General features: G+C 33.9%; 2 protein-coding genes across 2 annotated transcripts; one reads left to right on the plus strand and one right to left on the minus strand.

Annotated features, from left to right (window-relative positions):
• Positions 1-281: 281 nt before the first annotated feature.
• Positions 282-2,884, minus strand: LOC107907065 (pectinesterase-like). Its single transcript, XM_041093134.1, has 3 exons — positions 2,131-2,884; positions 1,573-2,032; positions 282-1,213 (listed from the first exon to the last, which is right to left on the minus strand). Exons 1-3 carry the CDS (start codon positions 2,185-2,187, stop codon positions 522-524), a joined length of 1,209 nt encoding a protein of 402 aa, XP_040949068.1. The 5' UTR covers positions 2,188-2,884; the 3' UTR covers positions 282-521.
• A 5,418-nt stretch (positions 2,885-8,302) lies between these two features.
• Positions 8,303-12,508, plus strand: LOC107907064 (uncharacterized). The gene is made up of 11 exons (XM_016834269.2): positions 8,303-8,857; positions 8,947-9,040; positions 9,189-9,269; positions 9,976-10,092; positions 10,165-10,356; positions 10,484-10,926; positions 11,020-11,119; positions 11,261-11,320; positions 11,426-11,518; positions 11,737-11,856; positions 12,036-12,508. The coding sequence occupies exons 1-11, from the start codon at positions 8,724-8,726 to the stop codon at positions 12,369-12,371; spliced, it is 1,770 nt and encodes a 589-aa protein (XP_016689758.1). The 5' UTR covers positions 8,303-8,723; the 3' UTR covers positions 12,372-12,508.
• The last annotated feature ends 165 nt before the right edge of the window (positions 12,509-12,673 follow it).

The following is a 12,673-nucleotide window of genomic DNA, read 5'->3' on the forward strand; positions in this document are numbered from 1 at the left end:
TCCACCGCATGCTATAAATGGCTGCTCATCTAAATTAGGTCCCATTTTTTTACAAGGTTAACAAATTGCCTCACCTGTATTGCTAAACTTGGCCAAAATCGCTTTGCTTTAATTTCTTTGTGGCTCTTGTCCACCGTTAAAGCTATTGTTAAACTAACAAGAGACTGGTCGGTTCTTGCTAACAACACCGGACCATAGATTCATAAACACCCCTCTCTACCAACAAAGCAAAGGACCAAACCAGAATATATATATATAATGCAAATAGGATGAAAAAAATGTTGATGGGAAAAAAATCTTGATAATATTCAAACTCGATTGCTTGGAATTTAATCCATTTAGTTTTAATCCAAGAAATAACTACACACACTGCCTTCTTTCAGGTACATGCTTACATTTAGCTACCGAATAACTTATTGCTAAACTTATATGCTCAAGGAACAAGTTGATTCAATGTCAACAAGAGCAAACGAAAACTAGGAGATGATACCCTTATTTCGAATCTGAACTTGAGCTTTTATTCAAAGATCAAGAGAGAAAGGAAAGCCCGTGGCGTTTAACCAATTAGCTCCCCCAATAAAATTCCGCGCAGTATAGGTTTGTGCCTCCGATATGTTGGTGATCACGCTATACCCCTTCCATGTAACCCTGCTTGACGTGTTAGCTCCAGGGCCAGTATTCTGATATTCCCGATACGTCAAAGTGTCGAGCGCGAAATCTTTGTCCCATGGGAACCAACCAGCAGGATGAATAATATCACTTATAACAGATTGCATGATAACAGTCCTCGAATGTGTCTTCCATGGTCTCCCTAAATAAGTTGCAAAATCGGACTTAACGGCTTCTAAATCCGAGGTTGCACCGATCCTGCATTTCTGAATCACAATCCCAGTGTTCTCGTTTGGGTCACTACGGCCTTGTGCGGTGACCATGTTCCTTTGGTTTGGATTGGGTCGACGAGCATGAATGTCGCAGTCTTGCAACACTGCTGCTGCATTTCCGAAAATGAAGTCCACGGTGCCTGCTACAAGGCATTGTGAATAGAATTGGCGAAGGCTGTGGACATAGAGAGTCTCCTGGTATGCTAAAATGTCACACCTGTAGAATGCTGATAAATCAGAGCCCACACGCAGTGCCACTGCTTGGTGCTTCGATGGTCCAGCCGTGTTCTGAAATGTTATATCCCTGGCCAAGAACCCGTCCCCTACCGCAGCTGCAATATTGTATAGAAATTTGTAAAATTTTCCAAATCTGAAAGGGCAGTTAGATAGGCATTCCAGACCCCATACGACATGATTCACAATTTAATGTCTGACAGATACAAGTGATGGCACTGCAGCTACATTGTTTGAGATCTAAATTAGGCTCTTCGTGTTATGGGCTTTATTTTATTTCATTTACCATTAAATATAGTTCATTTTTCACCATGCTCAACAATCTATTCCCCTTGTCCTATGGAAATTAACAAATTGCAGTCTTCAATAATATGGCATGGAAACCCCAAAAACTAATTTAAAATTAAATGGCATGTCCGGCTTCATTATCATTCAAATTTTCAAGCAGATTACTCACCAACAGTGGCAGAGTGGAAAGTGGTGCTGCCATCGACAACATTTCTGCTAGCTGTGATGATGGTGTTGACCCTCCCATCTCCCACAAACATGAGATTGGTTTTCTTCCTTGGAACATCCACGTTTTCACTATACACTCCAGCTTTAATCTTAATAATGTACCTCGTGGTGCTTCTCTCCGGTGCAGCCGCCACCGCCTCAGACACCGTGAGGAAGTCTCCACTGCCATCAGCGGCCACTGTTACATTAGGAATCACTGTTGTAGCCTGTAACAGTCTCCTATCTCCCGCCGACAGCCATTTAGGCCATTCTGTTTGGTCTTCCTCCTCAAGTTGCCTCCCTGATGATGGATGATAACCCTGGCTTGCCATGTCTGTGTCCGTCAAGTTCTTGATCATTGCCAGGGCATTACTACACATATGAAAAACATGCATCTGCCCGTCAAGCAACGCTTGCCTCACCTTTAAAACCAACAAGACAATGATTAGTTCAATCAAAACAGTAACATATCAGAAACACAAATGTTAGTATGATTGAGTATTAAAAAGAAAGAAAAAACCTTTTTATCAGCTTTATCGTGAGAAAACCCATCAAGGCAAGTTTCTTGGTTGGTCATTGCAGCACTAATAAGACTCTTAAGGTCATCAGCATGTTGGGAAATTGACTTGTTAAAGCTTGGATGGTCACTGAGATCATGTTCAGCTACCAATAGCTCATCCAAAGTCTCATCCACTAGTTCAAGACAGTCGTTAAGGGCAGCCTTTTCGCGCTCCGTCAGGCTCTTCCTTCGGGTACTAATGAGCTTCTTGATGGACAAATAGTTACTCTGAACAGCAGCCACCGTCAAGTTCAACGACAATTCAATCACATCCTAGGGGTTCTTGACCTTAGTCTCAGCATCTGGTGCTGAAGAGATTGTTGAGTAGCATAACCCTGGGTACAACGTGGAGCTACACGAAGATTTGATGATGGAGTGAGCTGCTGCAGTATTACTGGATTTCTTTTTGGAAACGGAGACGGTGGTGGCAATGGTGACTATGGCAGTTACCAGAAGGATTGACGCAAAGAGAGCCAAGAAAAGCTTTTTCTTGTGCTCACCGGAGATAGCCATTTCAATGGCAGCCAAGCCAACTAGTAGAGGAGAAGGGGATAAAGGCTTATTATTTCAGTACTTAGTAGTAGCTGTAGTGCTATTAAAAATGGCCACAACATTTATAGTAAGAGTAAGATGCCTCGATCCAACAACAGTGGCAGAAGAAGATTAGGGTATTCTATTTTGTTTTATCGACAATTAAATGCCTTTGTCTCTTGTCTTACTATTATAATTTATTATGACTATGTTTAAACATTTGAGAGGTTTTAAAAAGGTTGCACTGAACATGACATTGCTATATTTATATATTAAATACCTTCACGTCAACTTATTTTATTGTTTCGTATCTTTTTGGGTTTATAAACTATATTACTGAAGTTTTCCTAGAAAATATATTAATAATTATATTTTAAACAAAATTTGAACCTACTATTTAGGGTTAGTTTAGTCATTGCCTTTAAGAAGCGGTGGAAAAATTATTTTAAAAATACTTTTAAAAAAATAAAATTTTCAATTTAGACATGGTGTTATAAAATAATAAATATAAATATAAATAATGTTCAGATTAATTATTATGACGATATTTTAATAAAATATAAAATTATAATTTATTATAATTTGTTGTTAATATTTTAATATATAAATTTTAAATTTTAAATATTTTTTAATAATTAATATCATTTATTTATAAAATTTAATTTAAATATAATTTAAATATTAAAATAAATTTTAATTAAAAAATAACTACATACTCAATATAAATATTATATAAAATATTTTAACGTTAAACTAAACCAAAATGTTCTGTTTTATTAGATTTGTTTAGGCTTGGAAATCCTAAAGGGGTGATGGGGATGATGATGATGATGGGCCATGGGATAAGTAAGATACGACCGAAAACAATAGTCTGTCTTTTAAAATTGCAACGGTAACTGACATTAGCAAACACCGACACTGGCTGTTTTCTGAAAAATTGTGTTTTATTTTTTTATCTTTTTCAAATGAGAAGAAAACTTGACTCTGGTTTTCATCATCTTATTTCCTTTCTGCCTTTTCGCACCATGTAGGAAGTTGGGGCGACTTACAGAAGGATTGGGTGGACAGCTCCTCCTCAAGAGTGCATCAAGTTGTTTAACACAGATATGAATTCTTTGCGGAATATACCATCCTAAAGGATATTTTATTATACTTTTACATTATCATAAATTTAATTCTCAACCTATATATTTTTATCAATTTCATCTTTATTTTCTTTTCTTAAATTTGACAATTAATTTCTTTTAAAAAGAATCTAATTATTTTTTTAATTGAAATATGGACTAAAATGTTACATTTTTAAATATAGTAGTCCACATGATAAACTACATGTACTTCATGTTACTTTTTTAAAATTTTTATGAATTTTTTTAATATTTTTTTGAGTTTTGAATATTTTTATAATTTTTAAATTTCTATTGATATGCCATAAAAGGCGAATGATGTTATATTAGTATGAACTATGAAGTACGCATGGACTACATAGATAATCACTTAGCTATAAAAAAAGTTCATTAGGTACCCAAAATAAAAAAGTTTGCAATTTAAGTGTATTATGTAGTTCGGTCATTTTGATCACTCTCGTTAAAATCACAAACGGTAAGTTGATGTGATAGTTAAAAAAAACGATATAATAACAAATTTAGTCTTCAATTTTTACATATTATATTGATTTAGTCATACTTTAAAAAATTAACTCTCAAATTTTACAAATGTTCTCAATTTTATCCTATTTCTAAAAAATTCAAAAAAAAATAAAAATACATAAATATTTTAAAATAATAATAATTTTATATTTATATTAAATAAAAATCATTATATTGATATTAAATATAAAATACTCTCCCACCACTATCCCTCCCTACCCCCTATATGGCTCGTGGGTAAAATGAAATAAAAATGACGGCTGGTGGGCAGGTGGAGAGGGAGAGGGATGGAGTGGGGTAGGATTTTTTTTTATTTAATAATAATAACAATATAAATATAAATTTATTGTTATATTTTTAAAAATATTTTTATAATTTTTATAATTTTTTTTATTTCCTTATAATTAAGATGAAATTGAGAATATTTGTAAATTTTAAGAGTTAATTTTTAAAAATTATGAACAAATCGAAATAATATGTAAAAATTAATGACTAAATTTGTTATTATACCGATTTTTTAACTGTCACATCAACTTATCATTTGTAATTTTAACGAGAGTGACTAAAATGACCGAATTACGTAATGTAAATACTTAAATTACAAACTTTTTATTTTCAATGTTTAAAATGAATTTTCTTTTATTATTAAATTAATATCTATGAAATTTACCTTAATTTATAAGTAAAATCAATCTTTAAAAATTAAAACTCTACATAATATTTATAATATTTCAATAATTACATAAAAAGTTTATAAGTAATCTGAAATTTATAAGTTAAAAATGATAAAAGCTAGATCTTTCACCTATAGAAATTTATTAAATTGTGCAACTTTCACATAAATATTTATTCTATAGTTTTATTTATAGTTGAAGAGACGTGACTATACAAGTAAACCTCTCTTTTGATACTTGTGTCTATATAAAAAGATTGAAATTCATATTTATTAAATTTAGTCATATTGTATTTTATTTCCTCCATTTAAAAAAATGAGTAAATTAGTTATTGTACATTAGATCGAAGAGTAAATTGATTCTTTTGTTAAATATTTCATCAATTTTTATTGTTAAAAAACGATCTCTATAAGTCAGCATGAGGTACACATGATACGTCAAGTGTTAATGTATGATTATTCCATCAATTATGCTAATATTTAATAGTATAAATAGATGAAATTTTTAACATAATATATCAATTTACTCTCTAACCTAACACATAAATACTATTTTATTTTGTTTTTTTAATAAAAACGAAATCTAATTTTCAGTACAAATAATTACCAATGAGGCCAAAAAAATCCATTCAAGTAAATGGATAGGGTTATTTAAGACGAGTGGAGGCCAGGTTAGGGGGTTAGGCACGGAGTGGCCCAGGCCTTAAATTACCAATTGTCAATACTTATAATGTCAATCTCGGGGGCACGTTTTGTTTAGGATAAATTACATTAGTAGTCACTAAATTATGAATAGGTTTTTGTTTTGATTACTAAATTAAAAAAGGTTACAATTTATTCATTAGACTGTTTGAAAGTTTTCATTTAAGTAATTAAACTATTCAAAAAAATTTATTTAAGCCACTGGACTGTTAAATTTTTTTTTTTTAAGTTTCGCCAGCAAGTTCTAAGCGACGATTTGACAATCGGTACGGTAGATCAATTCCTACTATAAGTAGAAAAATATATATTGGATCCAATTTGATTTGACAGCCAGTGTCAGAAATCGAAAAAAAACAGTTATTTAAATTTTGATTCACATATATGTGATGCTCAAAGCTGTTTCATGAAAAAAAAATGAACCGTAGAAAAGAAAGCGAAAGAGAGTTTTTAATGAGTGCAGGTGGTACGAACAAAGAAAATCATATAACATCAATTTTAACAGCCCAATGATTTAAATAAAACTTTTGAATAATTCAGTAACTAAATTGTAAATTTTTTAATTAAATCACCTAAACAAAAACTTACCAATAATTTAATAACTAATGGCTTAGTTTACTTTTTATTTATTTGGTACATGGGATATTGGTGGGTTCTTTTCCTTTTGTTTTAGGTTGAAAATTGAAATTTTATTATATAAAAAACAGATAAATTTCAAAATTATACATAAGATTGGCTTAATATGTAATTTTATACATGAAATTTTGATTTGATCAAATTCTCACAAATTATTAACACAATTATTGATATAGCTTCATTTTATATTTATATACTACATACACAAATAACTATATTTATCCAGGATAAAAATAAATTGATATATATTTATTTATTTAAATGTGTATAATTGAATCAAAATTAAAGTTTCACAATCAAAGTTTCATGTATATAATTACACCATATTAAAGCTCATGTATCAAATTGTACATTGAATCAAAGTTGGGGGAAATCACTAATAAAAGCCCTTTTTTTAAAAAATTTACCGAAATGGGCCGACTTTTTGATTATTTACCGGAATAGGCTATTTTCCGCGAAATCGCTTCCACGTCAGCGCGATGTCAGGGTATGTGTCAGACATCGCGTCCACGTCAGTGCGATTTGCTGACGTGGAAGGAAATCGCGCCCCCTAGGACGCGATTTGCTGATGTGGCATGAACAGTGTGTTTTTAGCTTGGAAAACTTTGAAATGCCATAACTTTTGGCTCGGTTGTCCGATTGAGACAATTTTTTTTTGATTTCGAATAAATTTTCGAGATCTACGCGCTGGAAAACTGCTTAGAGATGAATAGGGACTAATTTGTAAAGTATAATTTGTTAGTTACGAGTATAGGGACTAAAGTGTAATTATTTCAAAATTAGCATGAAATTTTTGTATTTAAGAATATTTGAATGTTATGGAAGGATGAAATTGAATTTTAGTTGAAAAACGAAGCTTAGATTTGAAAATATGACTATTTAGGTTTTAGGGACTAAATTGAATAAAATAGAAAATTTTAGGGAACTTCTCAAAAGTGGAATGAGCAGACTTATACCTATAACAGGATGATATAAGACAATTCTGAAAAAAAATATCCGGTGTTCACTTCAAATAAATGAGGAAAATAACGATTTGAATGTTTCAAAATTCAATTTTAAACTGAAAAAATCAAAATTTAGGGGCAAAAAGAATCTTTTTCGACAAAAAATTCGGCAAACCGCCTTCGGCAGTATGCCAGCGAGTAGATCTTGAAAATTTATTTGAAATAAAAAAAAATCGTCTCAATCGGACAACCGAGCCAAAAGTTATGGCCTTTCAAAGTTTTTCAAGCTAAAAACACACTGTTCATGCCACGTCAGCAAATCGCGTCCTAGGGGGTGCGATTTCCTTCCACATCAGCAAATCGCGCTGACGTGGACGCGATGTCTGACACGTACCCTGACATCGCGCTGACGTGAACGCGATTTCGCGGAAAATGACCTATTTCGGTAAATAATCAAAAAGTCGGCCCATTTCGGTAAAATTTTTAAAAAAAGACTTTTTTGGTCAAATAGCCTCAAAGTTGATTTATAATTTTGAAATTTATCCCTATAAAACGTAACATGAAATTTTGTTTTGGGGGGTTGAAATTGCACAAAGTAAATAGAATTAATGAAAATAATTTGGATGCTCCCTTATGATTGATATTCACCCGAAACAAAAATAATCCCAAAATTTTATCACTAACAAATAAAATTTGATTGACTCATCAAATATATAGATTCCAAAATATCTGAAAATGATAAAAAAAAAATATTTATCCAAGGAAATTCAGATGAAATCCATAAATAAAATAAATCTTATTAATTCCTTTCCAAATTGTTTTAAATCCATATAAAACTCTAAGTTTATTAAAAAGATCCCCCCAAAAATACTTCTGACAACTCATGTCATGTAATGATGCAAGCAACAGCAATCATTTTTAATGTTAAGAAACGACACCGTTTGGGAACTAAAAAGGTTAAAGGAAGGATAAAAAATAAAGCCGTGAAAACAAATAAACAAGTGAAAAGAGGAAAAGGAGCATGTGAGTGTTGTCGGGTTTATGAAACTCCCGCCCGAAAAGCGGAGAAGAGGAGGGGCATATGAATATGATAGATCCCACATTTGCAGCAGCTGTTGAACTGGGGTCGCTTTATTCATGCTTGTTATTGTTAACTCTTAATGTTTAGTATTTTTTACACCCCAAAATCCCATCCCTTAGACCCCACTTTCTCTTTGTAGTTTGTCCCTTTTCTTTGATTCTTGCACTTGAAAACAATTCCTTGTTTTTCCTTTTCTTGAAAAGGCTGGTCTTTTCTTTATGGAGTGGAGGTATTAGATTCCTATGGTGTCAGCATTGCTAGAAGAAGACATGAACCAATAAATTTACTTGCTTTGCTTGCATCTGGGGGGTTTCATTTGATATTTTTTTCCCTTTTCTGGAGTGATGCTTTGTCTAAAGGCTGAAGCTTTGGAAGAAGACCATCGTATTCATCCTCAAAGTCTTGATAGTAATTGCAGTGATGAGAGTGGAGATTGCAATGGTGGTAATAGTGGGGGTTTTGTTTTACCAATCAAGTGGTGGGTCTTCTTCTTTTTCTGTTTGTGTTTTTTTTTTTCCTTCTGTAATGGTAAATATGGTATGGTGGATGCCTGGAATGGTTTTGCAGGGCAAGCTCTATTAATAGGTATTTGCAATGGAAAAGCGGCAAGGTTTGGAGCAGGTCGTTTTTGGCTCCGGACGACTCTTCTTCTGAGTTGGAGGTAATTTGTAAAGCTAATTTCTTGCTCCCAATTTTATTTTTATGTAATTCTCAGAATGCAAATTACCATATGAGGAGTTATTAATTATGGTGTGCCTCTATTTAGACTTATTGAAGATTCTTAGATTCTGAAACACTGTTGTTGCCAGGAGGATGCTAAGCCCCAGGAAATGAGCGGACAAGAGAAAAGTAAGCAGATGTGTCATTATAGACACCAGCTTGAAGAAGAAGTAAGAAGAATTTGTATATGAGCCTGCATATTGCCCTTCTCTTTTGCAAGTTATGAAATTGGTTTCTTTCACTAGATTTTTGTTTAGCCTTCATCTGCAAAAAAAAAAGGGTTGTTGGAGATTGTTTGTTTTGTCTTAAGGTCATGTGGCCTTTTAGTTGTTCAAAGTCGATGCCATGGTTCTTTGATGCATAAAATTAAAATCTCCAGTTGCTGTTGTAAAGTTCATTTTTCGTTGTCATTTATGATTTCTTGAGTTCGTACAAGTCGGGAAAGTTCTAAAGAAGTGTCTTAGGCAAGGTAATTAGATTTGTCAACTGCTAAGTTTTGTAACATGAAACAAGGGATGGACAAATGATCAGTGAATTCCAGACCTGTTGCAAGATGATTGTGCTTTAAGCCACTGAACTCCTTTTTGGTCTATATCACTGTAATCTTCATCTATATAAATCTTAAGCTTATCAAAGGTTGATTTGGATTTATTCAGCGACAAAGCCTTTGCATTGGCAATGCAGTAGAAGCTTTCTTACTAAGACAATGCATGTCTACTCATAGAGAGTAACACTTGTTCTAATGAATGATTATAGAAGCGCCATGACATTCAAGTTTTGGATTTTATTTCTTAGAGGGCTAGTAGTAGTAACAGCCAACCCTGTGTAGGATTGTATCTCATGCTTATGCAACATGCTAACTCTTGGATAATACAGGTTAAAAAGTTGCAGCAGCAGTTGCAGGAAGAGACTGATTTGCACTTAGCTCTAGCAAGTGCGGTCGAACACTCTGGTTCACATTCACCTAATTCTCCCAGCAAGCTTCCGTATAAGGTCAGCCTCCCTGTGCATGGTTTCTCTTCTGTTTTTATGTGCTTTTCTTAATCTCCTAAATTTGGATTTCAGGCCCTGGAGCTTTTAGATAGCATAGCTGTTCTGGAGATCTCAGTGTCAAAGCTTGAGCAGGAAATTCTTTCTTTACAATATCAGCTCAGTCAGGAAAGGAATGAACGACGTCTTGCTGAGTACCATTTAAAGCATTCTCCATGTCCGACAACATTACTTTTCAATTGCTCTCTGGCTCACTTAACAGAACCAGTACTGTCATATATACCATTAAAGTGTTATGCCAGTGATTCTTTTGCCTTTAAATAGTTACAAAATTCATTATCATTTCAATTTTACGCATTGGCTGTTCTTTTTAACAGTATATTTTATGTTTCAGATTACGACGCCTTGCAATGAAGAGGAAGCAGAAGAAAACGTGGATGATGTATGTCTATCAGAGGCTGCTATTGATAACATTTATATTGTGGAGAACCTTTGGCATCATCCCAATCAGCTATCCGAAGAAATGGTCCTGCGTATGAGAGATATTTTCCTCTTCTTAGCAGATTCATCAAAGCTTTATTCTTCAGATCATTTGGTGTCACCAGCTTCACCTCACTGTCCCCTTGCCAATTTTTTGGCATCTTTCTCGGACTCACCTATAGTGACTTCCTTAGTAAAGAGTCCCTCAGTAGGTGGAGCATCTGATCCATATGGAGTCTCTGGCCAAGTCGACTGGAAATGTAATATTGGGACCTACAGCACAGCAGTTGAAGTCTCATGTTTGTCTGTTGGAAAGAAAGAACTCGAATATGCCACAATGGCTCTAAAAAGATTCAGGTTTAATATCCTTGTTTCATTGGCTTCTAAGCACTTGGTCTAAAGTGAGCCTCACAGCTGTTGCTTTTATTGTTCCTCTTTGTTTGCCTGCAGATTGCTTGTTGAGCAGTTGGCTGAAGTGGATCCATCTCAAATGAGTTGCAACGAAAAGCTGGCATTTTGGATTAACCTTTATCATGCTCTGATTATGCATGTAATACACATATTTATTTACAATCTATGCATTCTACTCTCTTGCACATACACAAACGATGCATAGAGACACTCAATAATATATGGGGTGTCTTGATTGAATTAAATATGTCTGATTTTTTCTCTTTTCTCTGCTTCTCAGGCATGTTTAGCATATGGAGTTCCGAGAAACATTAACAAACTATTTTCCTTAATGCAGAAGGTTTGATGGAGTAACTTTTCCCTGTTGTCCCTCCGCTCTTTCCCTCTTGTTCCTTCTCTATGCTGTTTTGAACAAATGCTAACAGCAGGGCATGATGACATGCAGGCTTCCTATATTGTTGGAGGACTATCAGTGAGTGCAGCAGACATTGAATGCACTATTCTAAAAATGAACCCTGCTACTTATCGTCCACAAATTGTATGTATAATAACTCCATTTACTTATATAGGCCCTTGTAATGGAAATTTTCATGATGCAATAGTAGCCTCCTTTATCGAAAATTTGGTGGCTTTCTCCAAAGATGAAATCAAGTTTTACCATGGCTCTTTTCCATTTTTGTGGAGGGTTATTTTCTTCTCTCTTCTGTATCAGAGATTCTTCCTTGATAGTATTCTCTGCCATATGATCATTTTTAGGCTGCAGCTGTTGCACTTCAAAAATTCAACTCTTCTAACGAGCAGAAAAAGTATACAGTTGATCATGCAGAGCCTCTTCTATATTTTGCTTTAAGTTGTGGGCTACATTCTTCGCCGGCGGTAACTTCTCATTTCCCCTTCTAGTCGTTTGAGTGTCTATTTGTTCCAAAAAGCATCAGAGTTGGCTAATATTTTTGAAATTTCAGTAATGACTAATTAGTATTAATGAATTTTCTATTTGATATGATTGGCTTCTAGTTTTACTGAGTTGTCCTTTTGTCCTCATTTCTTGTAATCAGGTGAGGATTTTCAGTCCTCAAAATGTGAATGAGTTGCTGAAAAGGTCAATGAAAGATTACATTCAGGCAACTGTTGGTATAAGTAACAAAGGGAAAGTACTGGTGCCTAAATTGCTGCATTGTTTTGCCAAAGGAGTTATCGAAGACTCGCTTTTACCTGATTGGATTTGTCGATTCTTGACACCGCAGCAAGCTTCCATGGTTAAAGACTGCTTATCTCGTAATAAGTGGAAGCTTCTTGGTGCTAGGAGCTTCTGTGTTCTACCCTTTGATTCTAGGTTTCGATTTCTCTTCCTATTGGATGATGATGGGAACTCCCTTTCCTCTACATCATAAGACCAACTATGTTTCGTTTTTTAACTACAAAAGTAGGCAGGCAATTCTTCAGCACAAGGGCTGTTTCCATGTTATCTACTGCCTTGTAAATTGATCTCATTGTATGGTAGTTATGCATGGGAAAAAATTCAAGCCAAGGTTCCTTTTTTTTTTTTCTGTATCAGACCTAAATTTTCTTCGGAATGCCCATTCAACCAATATAAACGTACTACGTAAAATAAGAACAGAAAAACAAGAGCAAGAGACCAAAATATCAGTTAATCTCATAAATCATCACAGGTTATATACAATACAATCAAGAT

This window comes from Gossypium hirsutum, chromosome D05, assembly GCF_007990345.1.
Source record: "Gossypium hirsutum isolate 1008001.06 chromosome D05, Gossypium_hirsutum_v2.1, whole genome shotgun sequence".
NCBI classification, from domain to species: Eukaryota; Viridiplantae; Streptophyta; class Magnoliopsida; order Malvales; family Malvaceae; genus Gossypium; species Gossypium hirsutum.